General features: G+C 45.4%; 2 protein-coding genes and 1 non-coding gene across 3 annotated transcripts; all 3 read right to left on the bottom strand.

The window, feature by feature from the left end:
• Nucleotides 1-323: 323 nt before the first annotated feature.
• On the bottom strand, nt 324-1,836 carry LOC144175786 (uncharacterized). The gene is made up of 2 exons (XM_077704798.1): nt 1,803-1,836; nt 324-678 (listed from the first exon to the last, which is right to left on the bottom strand). The coding sequence occupies exon 2, from the start codon at nt 671-673 to the stop codon at nt 437-439; it is 237 nt and encodes a 78-aa protein (XP_077560924.1). The 5' UTR covers nt 674-678; nt 1,803-1,836; the 3' UTR covers nt 324-436.
• Nucleotides 1,837-7,617: 5,781 nt separating this feature from the next.
• On the bottom strand, nt 7,618-9,022 carry LOC144175785 (uncharacterized). The gene is made up of 2 exons (XM_077704797.1): nt 8,991-9,022; nt 7,618-7,859 (listed from the first exon to the last, which is right to left on the bottom strand). The coding sequence occupies exon 2, from the start codon at nt 7,852-7,854 to the stop codon at nt 7,618-7,620; it is 237 nt and encodes a 78-aa protein (XP_077560923.1). The 5' UTR covers nt 7,855-7,859; nt 8,991-9,022.
• Nucleotides 9,023-12,965: 3,943 nt separating this feature from the next.
• On the bottom strand, nt 12,966-13,038 carry Trnav-aac (transfer RNA valine (anticodon AAC)). The gene has a single exon. It is a non-coding gene; the product is annotated as a tRNA-Val (tRNA).
• Between the last annotated feature and the right edge of the window lie 5,860 nt (nt 13,039-18,898).

The following is an 18,898-nucleotide window of genomic DNA, read 5'->3' as shown; positions in this document are numbered from 1 at the left end:
TCCTTTCTCCTGTTGCCTACGGAAACAACGCTAAAAGCAACGAAAATAAACGAATCCGTAAGTAAAACTTAAAGACTGTGTTATGTACACTCAAAAATGTCGTACACTAGCTAAAACGGTAGATCATTTCCTCCTTAGGCGTCCCGAATTCCCCCACTCTTTTGTGACTGTTCTGTTGTGGCGACGCTCTATAGTCGGATGCTAATTTCTCGTTAGCCAATTTCACGCCTTCCCGCTTTAGGCAACAAACACCTCGTTCCTGGCGAATTAGCGCACCCTATCTGCACAACAACGAAAAAACAGTTCAGGAGGATTGCGTAGGTAACTCGAATAATTTATTAAATGGGAAGCAGCCTGAGTGGGTTGATCACATGACTTGAAACAGGGCATGCGCCGTCAATGGCAGTGGTGGCAGGCATTGTCTTTTCAGCTTTGTTTAGCCGTAGAAGCCCCGCCCGTAGCCGCCGTAGCCTCCGAATCCGCGGCCGTAACCTCCATAGCCTCCGAATCCGCGGCCGTAGCCTCCGTAGCCTCCGAAGCCGCGGCCATAGCCGCCGTAGCCCCCGTATCCTCTTCCGAATCCGCCGTAGCCGAACTGGGCGGCTGCCAGGCTGCACATGGCGGCCAGCACCACGAGGGCGACGAGGAGGGACTTGCTGCTCACGGCGATCATGTTGGCTGCAAGAACCGTGCCACAAAAAGATATATTAGAAACTTGTCAAGGTTTTTTTTTCCGATCAGAACTAGTGGGGCTGCCATGAACAACAGCTTCGTCTTCAATCTTATCCTCCCATTTGGCACCACAACTTATACAGAAAACTTTTATTTTGCCTTCACTATATGTAAGTTGGCCATGTTTGCGATATTCAACCCGTGGCCGCAGCCCACAGCGGGGAAATTACTGAACTATTTCAATGCACAAATGGGTATACTATACAAAGAGTTGATTTCGGTACTTCGGGTGCATGATAGTAATTCAGGTGGTTGCCAATCGGATATCCGCACCCCCCTACGCTTCCCACGTGGCTTTTTATGGCAATACTTATAAATATTATCAGAAAATACTAAACCATTATACGAGAAAACTAATGCTTGGGGTGCGTGTATCTCCACAGCTGCAAAGAATAGAAATGTAAGTCGGTGATTCTGACTAGGCTGCTGCTTGCGGTAGTATAAACACTCTACAATGTAAAAAATTGTTCATTCAGGCTCGCTGTTCAATCAAAAGTTTACCGCATTCAACGAACTGCATCCCATCCCGAAGAAGATACGTTTCCAATCAACCAAAAAAAGTGACTCCATAAGCGCTGCACGCCCGGTCACCGCGTGTTAACTGCAGCGGCAATGAGTTTGCCTTGAACTAAGGAGCACTTTGCGTAGCATAGAGTTTATGTTTTGGATAATGAAAACTTGAAAAAGAAAATCACAAATTTCCCTTAAAGACAAGCAACAGAGCCCCAATTAATCTATGTACTCCACAGCACAAGCCTCGTCACCAATGTTTTTATAATTTACTTCCTTCATTCTCAACACAAAACTTCTAAGAGTTTACACGAAGTGCCCGGAACAACTTGTTGCAGGGAAGGAGCTCGACCAATGCATAGGGAGTTCATCATTGTTTGAAAAAAAAGACACTACCTAAGACAGCCCAGCAATCATTATAATAACGACATGCGTCTCGCCATATGCGAATGTCTATAGTACATATTATCACGTAGTCCCAGCTCTTCGTACGTAATCTAGCAATTCTTTACGGCGGCAAACATGGCTTTTTTAGAGCTACAGGCATCCAAAACACTCACCAGTTGTTGCTCCAAAGAAGCTCAGACTACTGCGGAAAGAGTTGTATGTGTGTTGGGTGCAGGACCTCCAAGGGCTTATATACTGCGGCCGCGAGACACGTGCTGGTGCGGTCATCCGCTCCTTTCACCGCTAGCCCGGTCGTTAGCCCGAAGGTCGGGCTGCCGAGAAAGCCCGGCCCACGCCGCGGCACGTCCTTCTTGGCGCCGGTAGTCGCACACCGGAGGACGAGTGTCACCACTGCGCCAACGATGGTGGAGGGAACGAGGGAGAGAGAAACCAGAGATCCTTCTCCCTACGTTGTGTTTCCGTACCTAGAATGTGTACTAGGATCCGAGGATTCCGAGATTCCAATGTCTTCTTCGATATTATATGATGCGGTATATCTGCCTTCACAACCCGCTGATTCGGGTCTTTGTCGGTTCGGAATGGTTAACCTTATATTTACCTCCAGAGGTACTGATATTTTGAAGCGGCAGCTTTGCCAAGTGTGCTCATTGTACTCACCAATTCACGTGTAAACATAGGCAATTGAAATATAAACAAACGATAAAATAGGTTCTTTTGGACAACTCGAGGTGTCCAGGTATGAGATTTCTGGTGCAAGCCGGTTAGTTGTATTTAAAGCTTCATATCTTTGCATATTTGCGGGCGTGAATTCATGTGATTAAAGTTTTGTTTCTGCTCCTACCAAAAGGACATGCAGAAGCGGTAACTGCACTTATTTCTCAGCTATTTCTAGTAGACAAATTACCCAAAGTAGTCATCGTACTTTTTTATGTGCAATCCACAATAAACGTCTTGCACCCCTCCATTTAACGACGACGATGGTTGAACGCGAACCTTTCCCTTGAGGAATTCTTTGGTTGAAGCTTGAGTTTGGTAGCACCTGGACTTGCTGAGCTTGGACTTTGACTCGGTCGCAGTTTGAACTTTTGACCACAGCTGCTTTTGACTCTTCACCATTTGATTTCGCACGAACAAAAGTTCGCGTTCAACTGACATCGTTGTTATTCCGGGGGGGGGGGGGGGCATAATTTTCGAGTGTAAGTTTGAACGTCCATGCACTAGTCTCCAAATCCCAACTGCTTCAGCCGTGGCAGAATGGCGCATTGAAAATACGCTGATTTCATAACGCCAGTAACTCAAGTACGATTCCGACCACGGGGATCGCTTTTTTTCTTCCCTTCGCCCACGACCGTCATGATGGTCAGAGAAAGTTTGCTTTCCGGCAGTGTATTTTATGGTGTGCGCGGAGACGCCATCAGTGAGACATAGAAAGCTTCGGTTTAATAACCAATGTTACTGTTTTTGCACTCCCACAAGCTCATATTGGCTCTCCATGGAAAGAAAAACAAACGTGATTCAGGAGGTTCACGGTCTAAGGCGTTGTGCTGATGATCCTGTGGACACGGTTCCTTTTCTTGGCTAGGGCGACCGATTTTCTGATGGAGGTGAAAAGCAAGAAAGCGCGCGAGCCAGGCTTTTAGTGGGCGCTGAAGATCTCCAGGTGGCCACATTATTCCGGTCACATCAGTTGTAGCTTCGGCACGACACACCCTTGAAATTGGGACAAAAATGTTTCGGACGTGTGACAAATAGCGTCTCCGGTAATATATCCCAGTGCAATGAACTTCTGAAAGCCCCAACCAAGTGCGCCGACAAATATGACCCCTTGAATCGTTGCAACTTGCCCTTACAGAATAATTGTAAAATATTTTTACGACATTGCTAATGCCAACGAAAAACCGAATTCGCTCAACCATAAATTTGAGTGTTGTCCGATGATTCAAATTCGGTATTTACTTGGTGAAGGTCGCCCTGTACATAGTAGCGCTGGTATGACACAGAATAGGTCAGCTTCAGTATGAGCTCTGTGTTTAGTTGTTGACCTTCATAGGCCAGGACACTTTGTGGGGGGGAGGAGGTATCGACACTATTATGTTAATGTGGCTGCCATTGAAACGTAGGGATTGGTAACAGCTTTCAATGAGTTTAGGTGAAGCAGTAATTAGGTCATTCCGGGAAAGACAAATACTGCGCAAGCATACACAAAAGTAACATGACGTGAGCAGGACTCTCAACTTTATTCTTCCAAGACGCGACGAAGTACGTATAAATCTTCCACTGTCAACAGCCGCAAGCCGATGAACTGCCAAGACAACTCTTTTGCCGTAGCGAAAATTGCGTTTGGAATAATAAAAATGAAACGAATCGATAAAGTAGGGCCAAACAGAATGCTAGGCAGCAGACAAGAAAACCACGGTATAAATCAAACAAGCTATAATACATTCGTCAACGTACCACATCGCGTGACCAAAAATAAAAACAAAATCAGCGACAGAATAAAACCACCTCGATAAAGCGATAACAAGTGAATTAAATTCAAGCTGAGGGATATAGTTACGTCTGCACACCGACGTTATGGCTAAAAGTAATGAACGACAGTAGTTCCAAGTTTGATAGAGAGAACACACACGGGCAGTGAACCTATCAAGAAAGTATCTGCGTACACGTAACGTTGTAATATGGTATTTGCGTGGGTAGTAGGCCAATAGGAGGCTCGCTGATGCAATAGTTATCATATTATGTATTGTTGTAAATTTTTTATTATTTCGATCTCTTGTTTATCTTTATCCCGTGCCAGACATTCCGTATCCGCCAGCTCGAGTTCACCGCAGCATGTTTCGCACTGCCTAGCCAGACGTCCCCAAGCATCCTTTTTAACTGAAAAAATATGATCGGGCGTCCGAGGATTAAAAGAGCAATTTTAATTCCCTATCGATCACGCCACTGATCGAGCATGAAAAACCAAGCATATTATGTTGAACTGTTCGGGGCATGTCTCATTAACGTTCGTTCGCTGGAATATTTCCCCATGCTCTCAAAATCTTTCTCAGACGTCCTCTTACTTCCCACACGGAGTGGATTTGGACTTCCGCCCATGAGGGCATGGATGAAAAACTAGCTGCTATCCTTGCAGGTCGAGAGCTGTGCCTCCGAACTGAGTCGTGCCGGGCCCTTTTTCATGAAACCCAATCGACGCGCTACTGCAATTTGTCTTTCCAGCAAATTACCTGCCACTACCGCATCTCTCACCGGCGCTACCCCACAGCCCATTGGTCACTCTCTAATATGGAAAAACGATACTGGCGCCATCTCCAAGCAAATACCAGACCGCATGCAATTTATACCTCTATATTTCCCTCTCTCCAACGCCTCGACGGCGGAGCCCCTAGATGGTTTCTCATATCAGTTGGCAATGCCCTCACAGCTCATTCCCTCTCATCTCTACTGAGGGGGACTGGAAATAGGGTGTAAGGCAGCTCGGATTCTCCAGCCCAGCGAGGACTTCCTGAACGAGCAGCCGAGGTCGTCGTCGAACTCGCAACGTTGGTAACCACTCGTCGTTAACCCAACGGATGATCAAAAACGTTTATGCTCTCTCTGTCACTGTGAAGCTGATTGATTGATTATGGGGGTTCAACGCGCCGACCCTACACAGTCGATGAGGCGCGCCGTAGTGGATGGTTCCGGTATAACTGTTACCTTTAACGTGCGCCCAAACCTCGAATACACGGGCGTTTTAACTTTTCACCCTCACCAGAAAACTGGCCGCAACGGCCGGGAAGCGAACCCGCGATTTCGGGCTCAGTGTCACTGTGAAGTTGCACACGACAAGTGTCTTCATGCTTACGCTCCGCAGGCTTTGCGCGGCACCGTGGCTTTTGTATTGTAGCGACGCTCACCAGTCTTGTAGATTTTGGTGTTGGATTACTACAAGCAGTGAAGGGGTTAGTGTCCTCTGGTTCTAGACTTTAGTATGGACGATCCATTACATAACATAATCGAAGAAGCAGGAATGCGAACGCAGTCGCTTGGTCGGGCGTGTCTACTAAGCTTTGAGGCTCTAAGGATGCTAGTTGCTTCAGAGAGCCTGTGTAACGTTCTAAAATTTTATTGCCGCGCTTCTCATAATAATTACGGTTGTGCAGTGTGCATCGACATCTTTCGGGTGCGTAGAGCCCAGGGGACGCTCATGACTTTGGCAGGGCACGTGACTGGCACCTCTCTTTTTGGCTCCCGCGTACGCATCGTCGCCGAAAAACTTCCGCGCCGCTGGCAGAGTAAGGTGACCGCATCTCTTGTATTCGTACTGGGTTTTGTGGCCTCGGATGTCGCCTACGGCTCGCATGGTGTCATAACAGCTCTGTTATTAGAAGCGCGCGAGGAGGGGGAGGTGAAAGAAGTTCATTAAAACGCAGCATTAATAAGCGTAGAGGATGTCGCTAGCCAGGGTCACCAAACCCAACTGATTCGTTCAGCTGGTCCGACGTTAGCTAAGCCCGCCATGTTGAAAAGGAGAATATGGAAAATCTGGAGGCTGAAATGCATCGCGGCAGGTGAAAATATTATGTTCTCAAAAAGCTCCAAAATGCAGCTTCAAAGAAAACACGAAGGAAAGTAGTTTTTTCTCGTTTAGTGCCAAATGTCAGTCACATCTTCATGAAAACTTCGTAACCTGCATTTTCAACACCGTCTTCTTTAAAGTTGATGAGCTAACTCCTCACGTTTGCAATGTTGGAAAAATCAAGTCGCCTTTTTTCATACACGGCGCATACCGATGTAAACATAAAAAAGGCAGGCGACAATAAATTGCGCCGAAAAAAAAAAACATGGAAACGCCAAACGGCATTCCAACACAACAGCACAGCGAAAAACTGCACGCCCTAAGAGCAGAGCAGAAAAACCGCCCTTTGGGGATCGACGGCTTTGTCGTACACTCTGTTGCCGGGCAAACATAGCTGCGCACGGTCACTGCACTACGGCCCAGATAACAGGAAATAGCTTCATCCTCCTGCGTAAGGCACCCTGACTCACAACTTCAGCAGCGAGAAATAAACCCCATACGACCAGAAAGTTTCTTTCCACGCTCCATCAGTTACTTTGAGTGTAGTTCGTTGTCTTATATACAACAATACGGCGTATTTATTTATTTATTTATTTTTTCCTTGGGGAATTGTTTTTGAGCCATTTCGAGGCAGCACTCCTGTGCTATGTATTCGATTCCCTGTTATCTAAATTGTTCTTTAACGAAATATGCACATGGTAGTTGAAATTAGAACCGTTTAAGCTGGCTGTACCGGGTAATGTAGACTTCTAAAACCGTAAAACAAAACTGGTTGCAAGAAAATACTTACTGGTAAATGTGTATTCTTGACGCTATTGTCCCGTTTCAGAGGCAATTTGATTGATTGATAAATCTTTATTTGCGAGCATGAGGCGCAGATGTTAGGGCGCCCGCCTGGTGGAGGGCATCCTTAGTCCAGGATACCCTGGCTGCGGCTGGCAGTCCGGGCCCTCGTCACCAGGTCTTGCTGGATCCTTACGTCCGGTCTAGTCAGGCAAGCCATCCACTGCTCATAGGATGGGGTGGGGTTGGGGGGAGGTGCGGGGTTTTTTGACACTTCCATACCTGTTGATATAGGGTGCCAGGAGAAGGACAGAAATTACAGGTGGTGGGGCAAGAATTTCAGAGCTAAGAATTTTTATAGTTTATCCGCAGCGTAACAGTGCGGCTTGACCATATAATAAGAGGCTGGCCAGATGTTTTTAGCAACAAACTCCTCGGTGGTGTCGTATTCGCGCATTCTGTCTGTATAACTCGAAAGAACAATGCACGACCATTGCATTAGGAGACATGAATTAATTTATTGGATGCAAAATAATGTCGGTGGGTTGATCACTTGGGTTGAAACAGTGCGTGAGCCTCTGGATTGACGTCAGGATGGGCATTAAAAATCTCTTCTGCTTTATTTAGCCGTAGAAGCCACGTCCGTAGCCGCCATAGCCTCCGAATCCGCGGCCATAGCCGCCGTATCCTCCGAAGCCTCGCCCGAAGCCTCCGTAGCCTCCGAACCCGCGGCCATAGCCGCCGTAGCCCCCGTATCCTCGTCCGAATCCGCCGTAGCCGAACTGGGCGGCTGCTAGGCTGCACAGGGCGGCCAGCACCACGAGGGCGACGAGGAGGGACTTGCTGCTCACGGCGATCATGTTGGCTGCCGGAACCATGTGAACAAAAACAGACATATTAGCAACCTGTGCAAATGTCTTACGTAGCTGTTTGAGTACGGCGCAGAACGGCGTGTTGGCTGGCGCCGTATGGGAGCGTTGTGAGCTCACGTGGACATTTCATACCACCTTTCATGCGGGAAATTGTGTTTGGCTTTCATAAAAAGTAAATTGGCGATTTCTGCGAATACAAACCGTAGACTGCTGCCACACTGCGGAAATCCCTATGCTAATGGGATGCGTTGAAAGGTACCAAATTAAAAGCACGACTTCTATGTTGTGCTTGGCATTCGGTTGTAACCGTTGGGATGTTATGACAAGTCGGATCTTTCTCCCTTCCGAAGAAAGTTTCTGGTGGAATGCTTGAAAGTATTATCGCTGAAGGGTAAAGAATTCCAACAAAAAAGTGCTTAAGGTGCAACCACCACCGCATAATGGAAATGCAAGCCGAAGCTTTGGTTGGACTGGCACTTCGGGAAACAGAAAAACTGCGCCAGACAGTTGGTTAATAGTCGTTACTAATTAAAAAAGTTACTGACTTTTTAAATCGCCTCCTTCCCCAAGGCAGATATTTCGCATCCTGTAAAAGGAGCAACTTTGGATGCGTGCATAGCCCATCAGTTACTGTTTAATAACTATAATTACAAATAGTTCGCCTTGAACTCTGAAAAACACGTCTTGGTCCTTTGAAGTTATGTGGCCTCTGTTAACATACGGAAGAACACGGAATCAGGAATTGCTGTTGCAATCAAAGAACAGGGCTAATGCAACTTTAAATACCTTACAGAGAAAGGCCAGGTGATTTTTTTTCAAAATGAATTACTTTGTTTTTTTCGTGAAGAAGCTTATCCATGGTGTCACCGTACGCCATAAACATTTTTTTGGGACGAAAGAGTTTACACACAAGACCATAAGCGTTAATGTTAAAAAGAATGTCTCAAGAACTACTAGCACAAAATTGTGATAACGACATCCTTTTCTTTGTCGACTAGTGTCTCAAAAATCGGTCCGTAATGTATGTACACACATTATCATCTGCTGCGGCAACATCAGGATAAAGAGCACTTTCTTTGCACCAAATTTCGTTTTCCAGTAGTAAAGGCCACAAAAAAACTCACCAGTTGTTGCTCCAATAAAACTCAGTCAACCTGAAGTTGTCAGTGTGTGATGGGCACCGAGGCAGCAGGGTTTATATACTGCGGCAGTGAGACACGTGCTGGTGCGGTCATCAGCTCCTTTCGCCGCTGGACTGGTCGTTAGCCCGAAGGTCGGGCTGCCGGGAAAGTCCGACGTAGGCCACGGCACGTCGTTCCTAAGGCCGCTAGTCTCTCGCCCAACGAGGAGGGTAGTGATAAATACACGCGCGAAGAGAACGCGTCAAAGGAGCAGGGACTTCAGATGCTTCGCACTGCAGCCTGATTTTATATAGAGAGAGTGTGCCACATCTGGTATTTTTCCGGGGTTTGCAATGCCCCATCTGTTTACTTCAGATGTATTCCTTCACTATAAGCAGTAATTGCCTTCACCGGTCTGATATGGTTAACCTACATTTAGTCGTACAAGCGCCGATATTCTCGTACTTATATACTAGCACATTAATTTCCGGTGGGTAAATGACTAACTCAGGCAAAATCCCTGCCAAGTATGCTTGTTACAGCCACCAGTTCAGGTGCAGCAATTAGATGCAATCAAGCTGAGTTCTACTTCACAAACAGAGCTTTTAAGGTGTGAGAGGTTTTTGGATGCGTTGCGTTTGATGTTCTTTGTGGCGTATTTTTTCTGAGAGTGCGACGGGAATTGGGGGATACAGATGTTTCCTTCTTGGTCCTGCTTCTCCCAGTTTGACCTGCCTCTTTGCTATGTTTGCGCTGAGGTCTCCCATCTTAGTAGTGCGCTGGGTCTGTACTTTATTCATTGCGCATTCGACAATTTCGTAGACCTTCTTGACAGTAGCAAGGTGGCGAGTTGGGCGAGTTGGTGTACTTGCATCTTGGGGAACAGCGCGAACTAACAGGAACACAAATAAGAAAGAAGTGAAGAAATATATCCTGTTGTAAGTCAGCGTTGTCCTGTTCATTTCTTTCATATTTTTGTCCCTATTCGCCCTGTTCAACAAGATGCTTCTTAACCGCAACCCTTTCGTAGCTAGACGTTGTGCGTAAACTTGCGCTGCTTAACTTGAACCTGTTATTTTGCTTATTGACAACGAGAACGACATTGTCGCGAAAGCTGCAGAATTCTCTGGCATTCCTTGTTATCTCTTTGTGTACCAAGAAAACCACCCCGCGCTCAGTCCTCTGTTCGCTTGCTCAGAATATGCCCAGTATTCATTTTCTTATACCCTCACCTGCTCCTTTAGGCTCGCTTGGCCCTGCAATATCCCGTTTACGACCTTGACGCTCCCCTATCAGCCCAACTAAGCTCCCCTCGCTTGATATATTACTAGTTTTATGCGTTGGCGAGTTCAAATTTTAGTGGGGGCCCTGCGGGCCCACAAGTTCTTAGCACACTCTGCTGTATTGCTGACCTGACAACCCTGTGAAAGGCTTTACAGCTGATGGGAATGAGGCTCATGAGTTGAGTCGTCAGTTCACATCCCTTTTATTACTACCGCCTAAAATGTAGTAACTTCCACACATATAGGAATGGACCATGTATTCTTGAAATGTCCCCTTTTTAATCACCGCAGTCTCCCTCCTACTGCACACGGCGTAGATATTTATTCGGCTTCTCAACGAAATAGCCCAACGTGTATATCTATATAAAAAATAAAGCGTTGCACTCAATGTGACAGCTTTCGGAAGTGCAGAGCAGTGATTCTTCATGACGTGCTGTACCGCCGTTATCCGCTCACTGCTACCACCCCATTCAATTTAAATTTCCCGACTTCATAGTGCTCGCGCGCCCACGGCCTGAAACTGCGCCAGCGGGATTTCTGCTCTTTTTGTACTTGCTTTAGTTTCGTATGCTGGGCTGTTTTGCGTCACTTCGAACGCGTAATTTTTTTCTTACGCGGATGGAACGTTTCAGCGTCATTTCGAGCGCGCCATTTTTTTCTTGAGCTGCGGGAGCCTTTCTGCGGCATTTCGAACCCGCCATTTTTTTTCTTTCGCTTCCGCTTTTTTCGCTTGCAATCGTAAAAACCAACCCAACGAGCGTTCCTAACTAAATGAACGCGGGCGCTGCCGGTTAATTACGCATATTTTGCTTCATATGTACCTATAGTTTTCTTCGGGCTAAACAACGGGGAGATGTACTACAAGCGCCAGCGGTTCACGAGTTGCGAACGCTTATGAATATATAAACCGCTTTGCTTTCGAAGCCTCTGGGGTACGCTGCGACGACAGTGCTACAACGAAACGCCATGTTTCTCTACTTGGGTCTAGCGAGCGAGCAACGACGACTAGGCGAGTGCCAAACATGCTCTGCACTTAAAAACAAGCAAAAAGCTTTTATAGGAACGTCAAAGAGCTCGGGTAAATTTTAGCGGTGAATAACTACTACCATGGCACTTTCTCGCATCCTTCACTTTGATTATGTCGATTGCGTTCATGATTACGCGCATGCTGTGACGTGCATGCGTAGCTACGCGATAATCTTATAATACGCTCATCATAAGTTAAGATAAAATGGCAAAATACTGCATCATCACGAATGAGAAAGACCACTGCTGTTTGACCTCATTTATTCCCCAGTTGGAGGTCAAAGCTTACTCAACCTCAAAACTTATCTTTTGAAGTTCAGGTCTAAAACATTGTTCTCGCTCAAACAGCAGGCTACAATGTTTGACTTCCCTCGAAGTATATATCGCAAGTTGAAGTCATTCATGTGAGGTTCACGTTGACATCATGAGGTTGCACACCGTTTCTTGCGGCCAGGGTAAAGAAGGCAATCATGTATCATACTGGCAACATTTTCGTATGCCATCACAAAAGCATGACGCAAAGATGCAATGAAGGTCGAAGAACGGTTTATTTTATAGTTGAATGCTTTCGCACGCTGGGAGATGTTGGGACAATGAGGTCGCAACGTTTTCTTTGTAATGAATAATGTACTTAAAGTACCTCCTAATTATTACTCCAACAAAATACTAAAGATGCAGCTTTTTTCGTGCCCTAACCGCTGCCGCCAGGCTTACAGAATTGCCTGGAATGAACCTTGTATAACGAGTGAAAATTTCAGTTAACCGGTTGCCGTTTTATTTAATTAATATGTAGAATCCTGGGCGCCCTGTTGAACATGCGGATCATGGCGATGAGATTTGACAAAATTACATCAAGAGGTATGAATCAGTGCTTTGGAGACATTCTTTACGTTTAACATCCTTACATTATTTTTATAACAAGTTCTAATCATTTTTATGGAGTTCAGTGAGACCTAATAATCCAAACAACCATACAACGAATTTTATGCCTGCAAGGCATCGAACCTGGGACCCTCCGCGTGTTAGGCGGATGCGATTACCGCTACACCACAATAACAGCTGCTATTCGGTTTAAAAAGGCGCCTTTGCGGAATGCACACATTCTCACTGACATACTTCGGTACGGATTCCAGCGTTACCAGTCACCGTGGCACATGTCGCCCCAGTTGCGATCGGGAAAGCGTACCTGGTATGGAAAGCCTTTACCCTCCAGGTTTCGTTATTGGACCTTCGCAAGGGTAAGCAAAGAGGTAAGCACAAGCACAAGAGGTAAGCACATTGGACCTTCGCAGGGGTAAGGTGCCCTTGTCGTCAATTGCACCCCGATTCTTGTAGTGAGTTAGGAGGTACGACAACGCAAGAATAAAACAATATACCAATATACCAAGTATTACCGAACAAATATACCGAATATACCGAGTATTCTCGAATATACCGAACAAAGTAGGGGCTGCGCACACGGGGGGTGACCTAAACTCTCTGGTGCTCCGCAAAGTTACGGTCACATAATCCTAAACTGCCCTCAGCGTTAACGAAAAAGCGGAGGATATGGAGGTCGAGGAAACAGTTAAACGAACACAGCCGGCCGGTGCTAACATTTCACTACTTATATTCTGGTTAACGTTATTTTAGCCTCCTGAACCCCTTGAAAGCAAAAGCAAAAGATGCGTGTGCCTGCCAGGGATCGAACCTGGGACCTTCCGCGTGTTAGGCGGATGTGATAACCACTACACCACAAGCACAGCTGTCCTGGTTTCTTCAAAAAGTGCCTCTGTCGACGGAACGATATCGCGCTGGCATACTTTCGTAACCGGTTGCGCCTTTCCGAACTCCATACGCGAAGCGTGTCGCAATGGTCGTGCTCTGAAACGCGAAACGCGGTTGGGTTATACGGGGATGAGGGACGGGGGTCAGCAGCCCAACACGTCATTGCACACCCGATTCTTTATCCCGATGGTCACTAAGTGTGTAAGAATACGAGCGAGTTCTGTTACGGAGTCTTGAAAAATTAGTCAGTGCCATAGTCTTCTTATTTACTGGTCAACTTCTGCTTGGCGGGCGAGATACACAAGGTTTTTCCGATGCGGTTCTCTTTCGAAGTGATGCTTGGACCAATAGCCGTTATCATTTTCCGAATAGGTGATTTTTCAGAATGAGAGTGCGCTTCAATAACATTTTTTTCATTCCGCGGGCGAGCCCACAATATTCAGCTCACCCATTGCTCAGCCCTATTGCGCTTCCTAGGAAGTCCAGAGAGACATATACGGCGGAGTCAGGGGTGACGTAGCTGTCACTAAACTTACCAGCTGTGCGCCATCATAAAGCTCAGGATCAAATAGCAAGAAATCGTGTTACAACAGCAGTCACCGTGTTGCTTCCAACACTTCAGAGAGACGTAAAATTGCATTATTTTTTTTAAATGTGTAGCATTCTTTGCCGAGAGCCCCACAGACAGGACCGTGTGGCTCCCTGCATTTACACAAAAATGCAGATTTTGCGGACGTTCAACCTGAAATCAGTATAACAGCGTAAATGGAGATAAGAGAGCACACGAAATGTTGAAAAAAATAAATGATAAAAAAATGATTAAAAAAATGATTAACACATACAAAATATATGTAAAATGGCGAACCGTGTAACATCCTGCAATTCTACACAATGCAGATGTCAGGAAAGTTTGATCAGTAGTCGTTATAATAGCGTAAATGGAGATAATTATTAAAACGAAATTTTGAAAAATTATGATATTTTGAAAAATTTTCGCAAAATGCACATTTTGCGAAAGTTCCACCTGCAATCGTTATAATAGCGTAAACGGAGATAATTGGTCGAGCAAAATTTTGAAAAATAAAAAAAATAAGAGAAATATAAGTTAATTTCAGAAAATGGCGAACCGTGTAACGCCCTGCATTTCCATAATAATGCAGATTTCGCGAAATTTCTAAATGTAATGGATATAATAAGGTAAATGGAGATAATTTGAAGGACGGAATTTTGAAATAAAAAAATTAGAAAACTATTAAAAATTGCAGATAACGGCAAAACGTACAATGCATGCCATATCCACAAAAATGCAGATTTGGCGAAACATTCGCCTGGAATCGTCATAATAGCGTAAATGGAGATAATTGGTCGAACGAAAATAAAAAAAAAAATTAAGAAAACTATAAAATATTACGGTAAATCGCTATCCGTGTAACACCCTGTATTTCCGCAATAATGCAGAGTTCGGTACAGTTCCACCTGTAGCCTTTATAATAGCGTGAATGGAGGCAATTGGTGGAACAAATTTTGAAAAAGAAAAATAATTAACAAGAATACGAGAGAAATACGGTAAATGGCCAACCCTACAATGACCTGCATTTCAATAATAATGCCAAAGTTGCACTATAATCGTTATGTTAGCGTAAATGAGATAATCGGTAGAAATAAATTTTCGAGCACTAAAAAATACAAAAAATATAAAAAAAAATTACGGAAAATTGCGAACCGTGTAACGGGCTGCACTTCCATACTAATGTAGTTTTCCCGAAAGTTCCACACGTAATCGTTAGTACAGCGTAAATGGAGATTATTAGTCGGGCAAAAGTTAAAAAAAAACTAAAAAAATCAGGAAAACCTTCAGCAATTCAGGGAAATGGTAAACCGTATACGTATAACGTCCTGCATTTCCACAATAATGGAGATTCGAGTCGTTATAATAGCATAAATGGAGATAACTGGGCGGACGGGATTTAGAAAAATCCCAAAAATGTGACTGTAAAAACTAACACTCAAGACAAGCGGCATAAGAGCGCTACGCATTAGCAGATAACTCTGAATTCCTGCAGAAGTTTTTTGAGAAGCACCACAATCCAACGCTCTCAAGGTAGATCTTTCATTGGTAGGCTTTCTTTTAACCATGTGGGGAATGCTTACACCTGGATTTAGCTCTCTTAATTCTCAAGCACTTGTGAAGGTTTCGGAGGTAATCAGATTTTTTACGCCTTCCAACGACTGCCCCATTTTACACGTTGCGACCTAGCATCGTGGTCCTGATACCTCTCTTCATTGTTTGATTTTAGCACTTTTTCTCCCCGTTCTTAGCTGGCGTGCGTCGGCGTCCCTCAGGGGCCCGTTCAGTGTTTAACTGGGTCGATTTTGAAAATAAGAAGCGAGGATGCTTGAGGAGGACGAAGATGTGTCAGCAATACTGCCCCCCTAAAGCCAAGAGTGGGATATTTGCTTTCTTTTTGGAGGACACAACCACGCTCATTGACGATCTAAGCAAGAGGAAGATGAGAGACAGTTTTAAGCATCACTAATGGGCGGTCTCCGCGTGTATATGAACGCGATACCAACGGTGATAGCGACATTACGGTGGTGGCTGGCTACGAATCATGAGATGAGCCGAGCGCTGAAAATAAAAGACCTCACGCGAGCTTGCATGCATGCTTTTTAGTATGCACATAAGCGTCCTTGAAAATTCAGCAGTATTTTCCAAAACAAAGTTTACTGCCAACAGAGCAGGTTGCCTGTCGGGCGGCATTTCGTCTGTTTAAAAAAAGTGAAATGGCTCTCCTGGCTGATTAAAAGTGAACGCCATTGTTCTTCTACAAGAGGTGTCACAACAGCGTTCGGGAGACCGGATAAGTCGTTCCCCTGAGTCACTAACTTTGTCAGTGACCACCACACAGCGGCTTTACGCCATTCGGAGGATAGAGGTCACCCGAGCGCAGGCGGGGTGGCGTTCCTCACGGGCCACCATTGTGGCCCTCTAAGACTGGGGTGTTAATCGTCCATTTTTTAGGGCGCAGCCCCTTGGCGCCCGTCCCTGGAATCAGCCGCGTCGCTATCGTCGTTACCGAGAGAACGATGTCAAGACTGAAGAGTGAGAGAAAGCAAAGGAGGAGGGGGCCGAGAAATTGGGAAAGGAGGGTGGTTCGCCTTGGCGGCGCGAGGCGCTTCTTCGAAAGTGAGCGGGTGAAGGGGGGGGGTCAGTAATGTACACTTGAAAGTATGTTGGCGCACGGGTCATTGTCGTGGTTGCCAGCATTTATTTGTGCGGTCCACTTATAGCTTGTACCTCGAAAATTGCGATTTAAATAGTTCTAGGGCGCTTTAACAAGAACTGTCCCGGGTTGAATTGTTGTAGTTGATGCACTTACATTTGGCATCGAGAAAATATGTTCTTCAAAAATCCGGTTGTCCTTCGCTTTAAGGCCTTCTTCAGTCCACGACCGGCTTTATAGATAGCGACCTGCCCATGCTCGCCCAATTCGCGTGCCTAGTTTGTTGTTGCTTGTTTAGTTTTTTTTTTAGTTCTTTCCGACGTCACTGTAGTGGCTGGCGCGGCATGTGATCCCCATTTCTCCACTGCATATACTACTTTTCTCGGCGTGCCCTAGTTGTTACTTTGCCTTTCTCTGGGTAAGTTGTGCTCAGTCTTTGCCAATTCACACAGGGGGAAGTTTACGCATTGTACGGGATCGACGGCGAGCTCAAACAAGAGTTTAATGCGAAGTTGTTTCTTGGACACGCTGGCGAAACCCCGCACCCGGCCGGCGCCCACCTAACACGCACCCCCGGATACCTTCCGAAAACAATGTTTCACATCTGCTAGCACTGCGCTAACGCGTTCCGTGGGGTTTCGCGCTTTAACACAAGTATATTCCTAATAATAAAACCCCCAAAATATTCAGCGTGTTTTGTTGCATAGCACGGATACGAAAAAATGAAGAGGAAGAAGAATTTTTCGCGCACTGTTTTTTGCTTTTAAAGAAAAAAGAAAAAATGGGAAAAAAAGCTTGGAACTTGGTAAATTCCTTTTGGCCGGCGATGCATAGCACGAGTATACAAGAAAAAAATGAGCGTACGTGAGAAATCTCCCACAGAGTCTTAGTAGGCCTTCACCTTCTTTGGACGCAGTTTAGCAGTGGCTTGAATGATTGTTTAAAACGTAGCTGCAGTGAGTCTGATGCCGACGTTGTAGTATAGACGACTTAGGCAGGAGATCGGCTCGGCGATAAACCTAGGCAAGAGAGATGCTTTTGTGAAAGAGTACGCTGAATGATCCTGCAACATTTTTCCATCGCGTTTTCAGCTATCATATCGTACGCGGCGGTATTTATTGCATACAGGTGAGCAAACCCGCCAGGCGCTCGTTAGAGCCGATTTGTTTTCACCAGGTCTCGATCGCTTTGGTACGGGGTACAATGGCTCAAAAAGACATGTCTAAAATGAATGTGGTTGTCACGGCAAGCATTGACAGGGGACGCTGCCGTGGCCAACTTGGACTGGGCACGGCAGCCCAGACAAAGTTTTCAGCCAATCCGAGTGCTTCGGTGTGCCCTCTAACGTTTGGCTCCAGCGCTGTACGCGAGACCCCCTGAACATTAATTTGCAATTCGGCAAAGATTTAGTTTTGTGGTCATGTTTTAGCCACGGTGTAGTTTCTAGAAATCTTTTCTTGACGCGTTAGGTCTGTCGACGTGGCTCACTGCAACGGTAAGTCATTTATGTTTGCTCCATATTGATTTTTGAGTCATAAAGCTAAACTATATGTTGTTATTCACAGTGTAATAGAGTTTTAGAGCATTGCAACAACGTCATTTCTATATTACCTAAGAAACAAACGGTTTTCGTTCCGTTCAGGGTGACACTGCGGCATTCAAGGTTACCTTGCAATGACACACATAATATTTCAATCAGCAGCTCTAAAAAGTGCTGAATTCTCGCTGTCAATTCAGATCTTTGACAGCAGTCAGAAAAAAGCACAAAAATAATTCGAGCTCTTTCGCCATGGCAGTTCTAGTTAGGAGTAGAGATGGTAGTTAGCATGAAATGTGGAGCGGCATGAGAAAAAACCAACTTTTCTTGCTTGTCTTTGTTTAAAAAAATGCAAAATTGAAAAAAAAATACAATTTCCCGCAGATTCGTAAAAAAAATCGACATACGTCTTCACGCTAAAGCCTTAGGATATCACGTGAAACGTAAGAAGTGACCGTGGTTGGCGGCGACTACACGAATGAAGACACATTTCTTCCGGTGTAAATATAAAATACGTAAATAAAATATACACACAACGTATTTTGGATTCGGACGGGATTTGAACTCGGTTCCTCATTAGCCGCAGCCAAGTGCCGTCATTGCAGCACCAACTCAGTATCGTGCCAGGATGGAACAAGAATTATCAGCATGTGTCTCGCATGACAGGTGCACGTGCGGGCACCGCCAACCCAAAGCAGCAGTGAAGAAGTTTTCGACAATCGTTGGCTTTCGCCTTCAAACCACCTGAGTCCCCAAAAAATTGGTGTGTTGAGGCTGGACAGAATATAATTGTTACATGCTGTATCACAAACATCCCAGCACAGCTTCCGCTCTCAAAATATACGCCCGATTTCTCGTTCAGTCATCGATTTCAGAAAGCGTTTCACTGCGTGTAGGTTGGTTGCATCAAAACAAATTTCCCCAGTGAAGCTTTGATTTTTTTTATGGTATCGTTGTTGGGAAAAAAAAGAGCCTGTTTTTTTTTCGGGTGCTTTCTTGGTTTTTGCATCCGCAAGGTGGCAGCCACTTTCTTTCTCTGTACTTTTATTTGTATGTATGAGGCGAGCGTAAATA

Source organism: Haemaphysalis longicornis, unplaced genomic scaffold, assembly GCF_048455015.1.
Source record: "Haemaphysalis longicornis isolate Haplotype H1 unplaced genomic scaffold, Haemaphysalis longicornis Haplotype H1 scaffold_3, whole genome shotgun sequence".
NCBI classification, from domain to species: domain Eukaryota; kingdom Metazoa; phylum Arthropoda; class Arachnida; order Ixodida; family Ixodidae; genus Haemaphysalis; species Haemaphysalis longicornis.
Note: the sequence above shows the minus strand (reverse complement) of the source record. Positions and strands in the feature narration are given on the sequence as shown.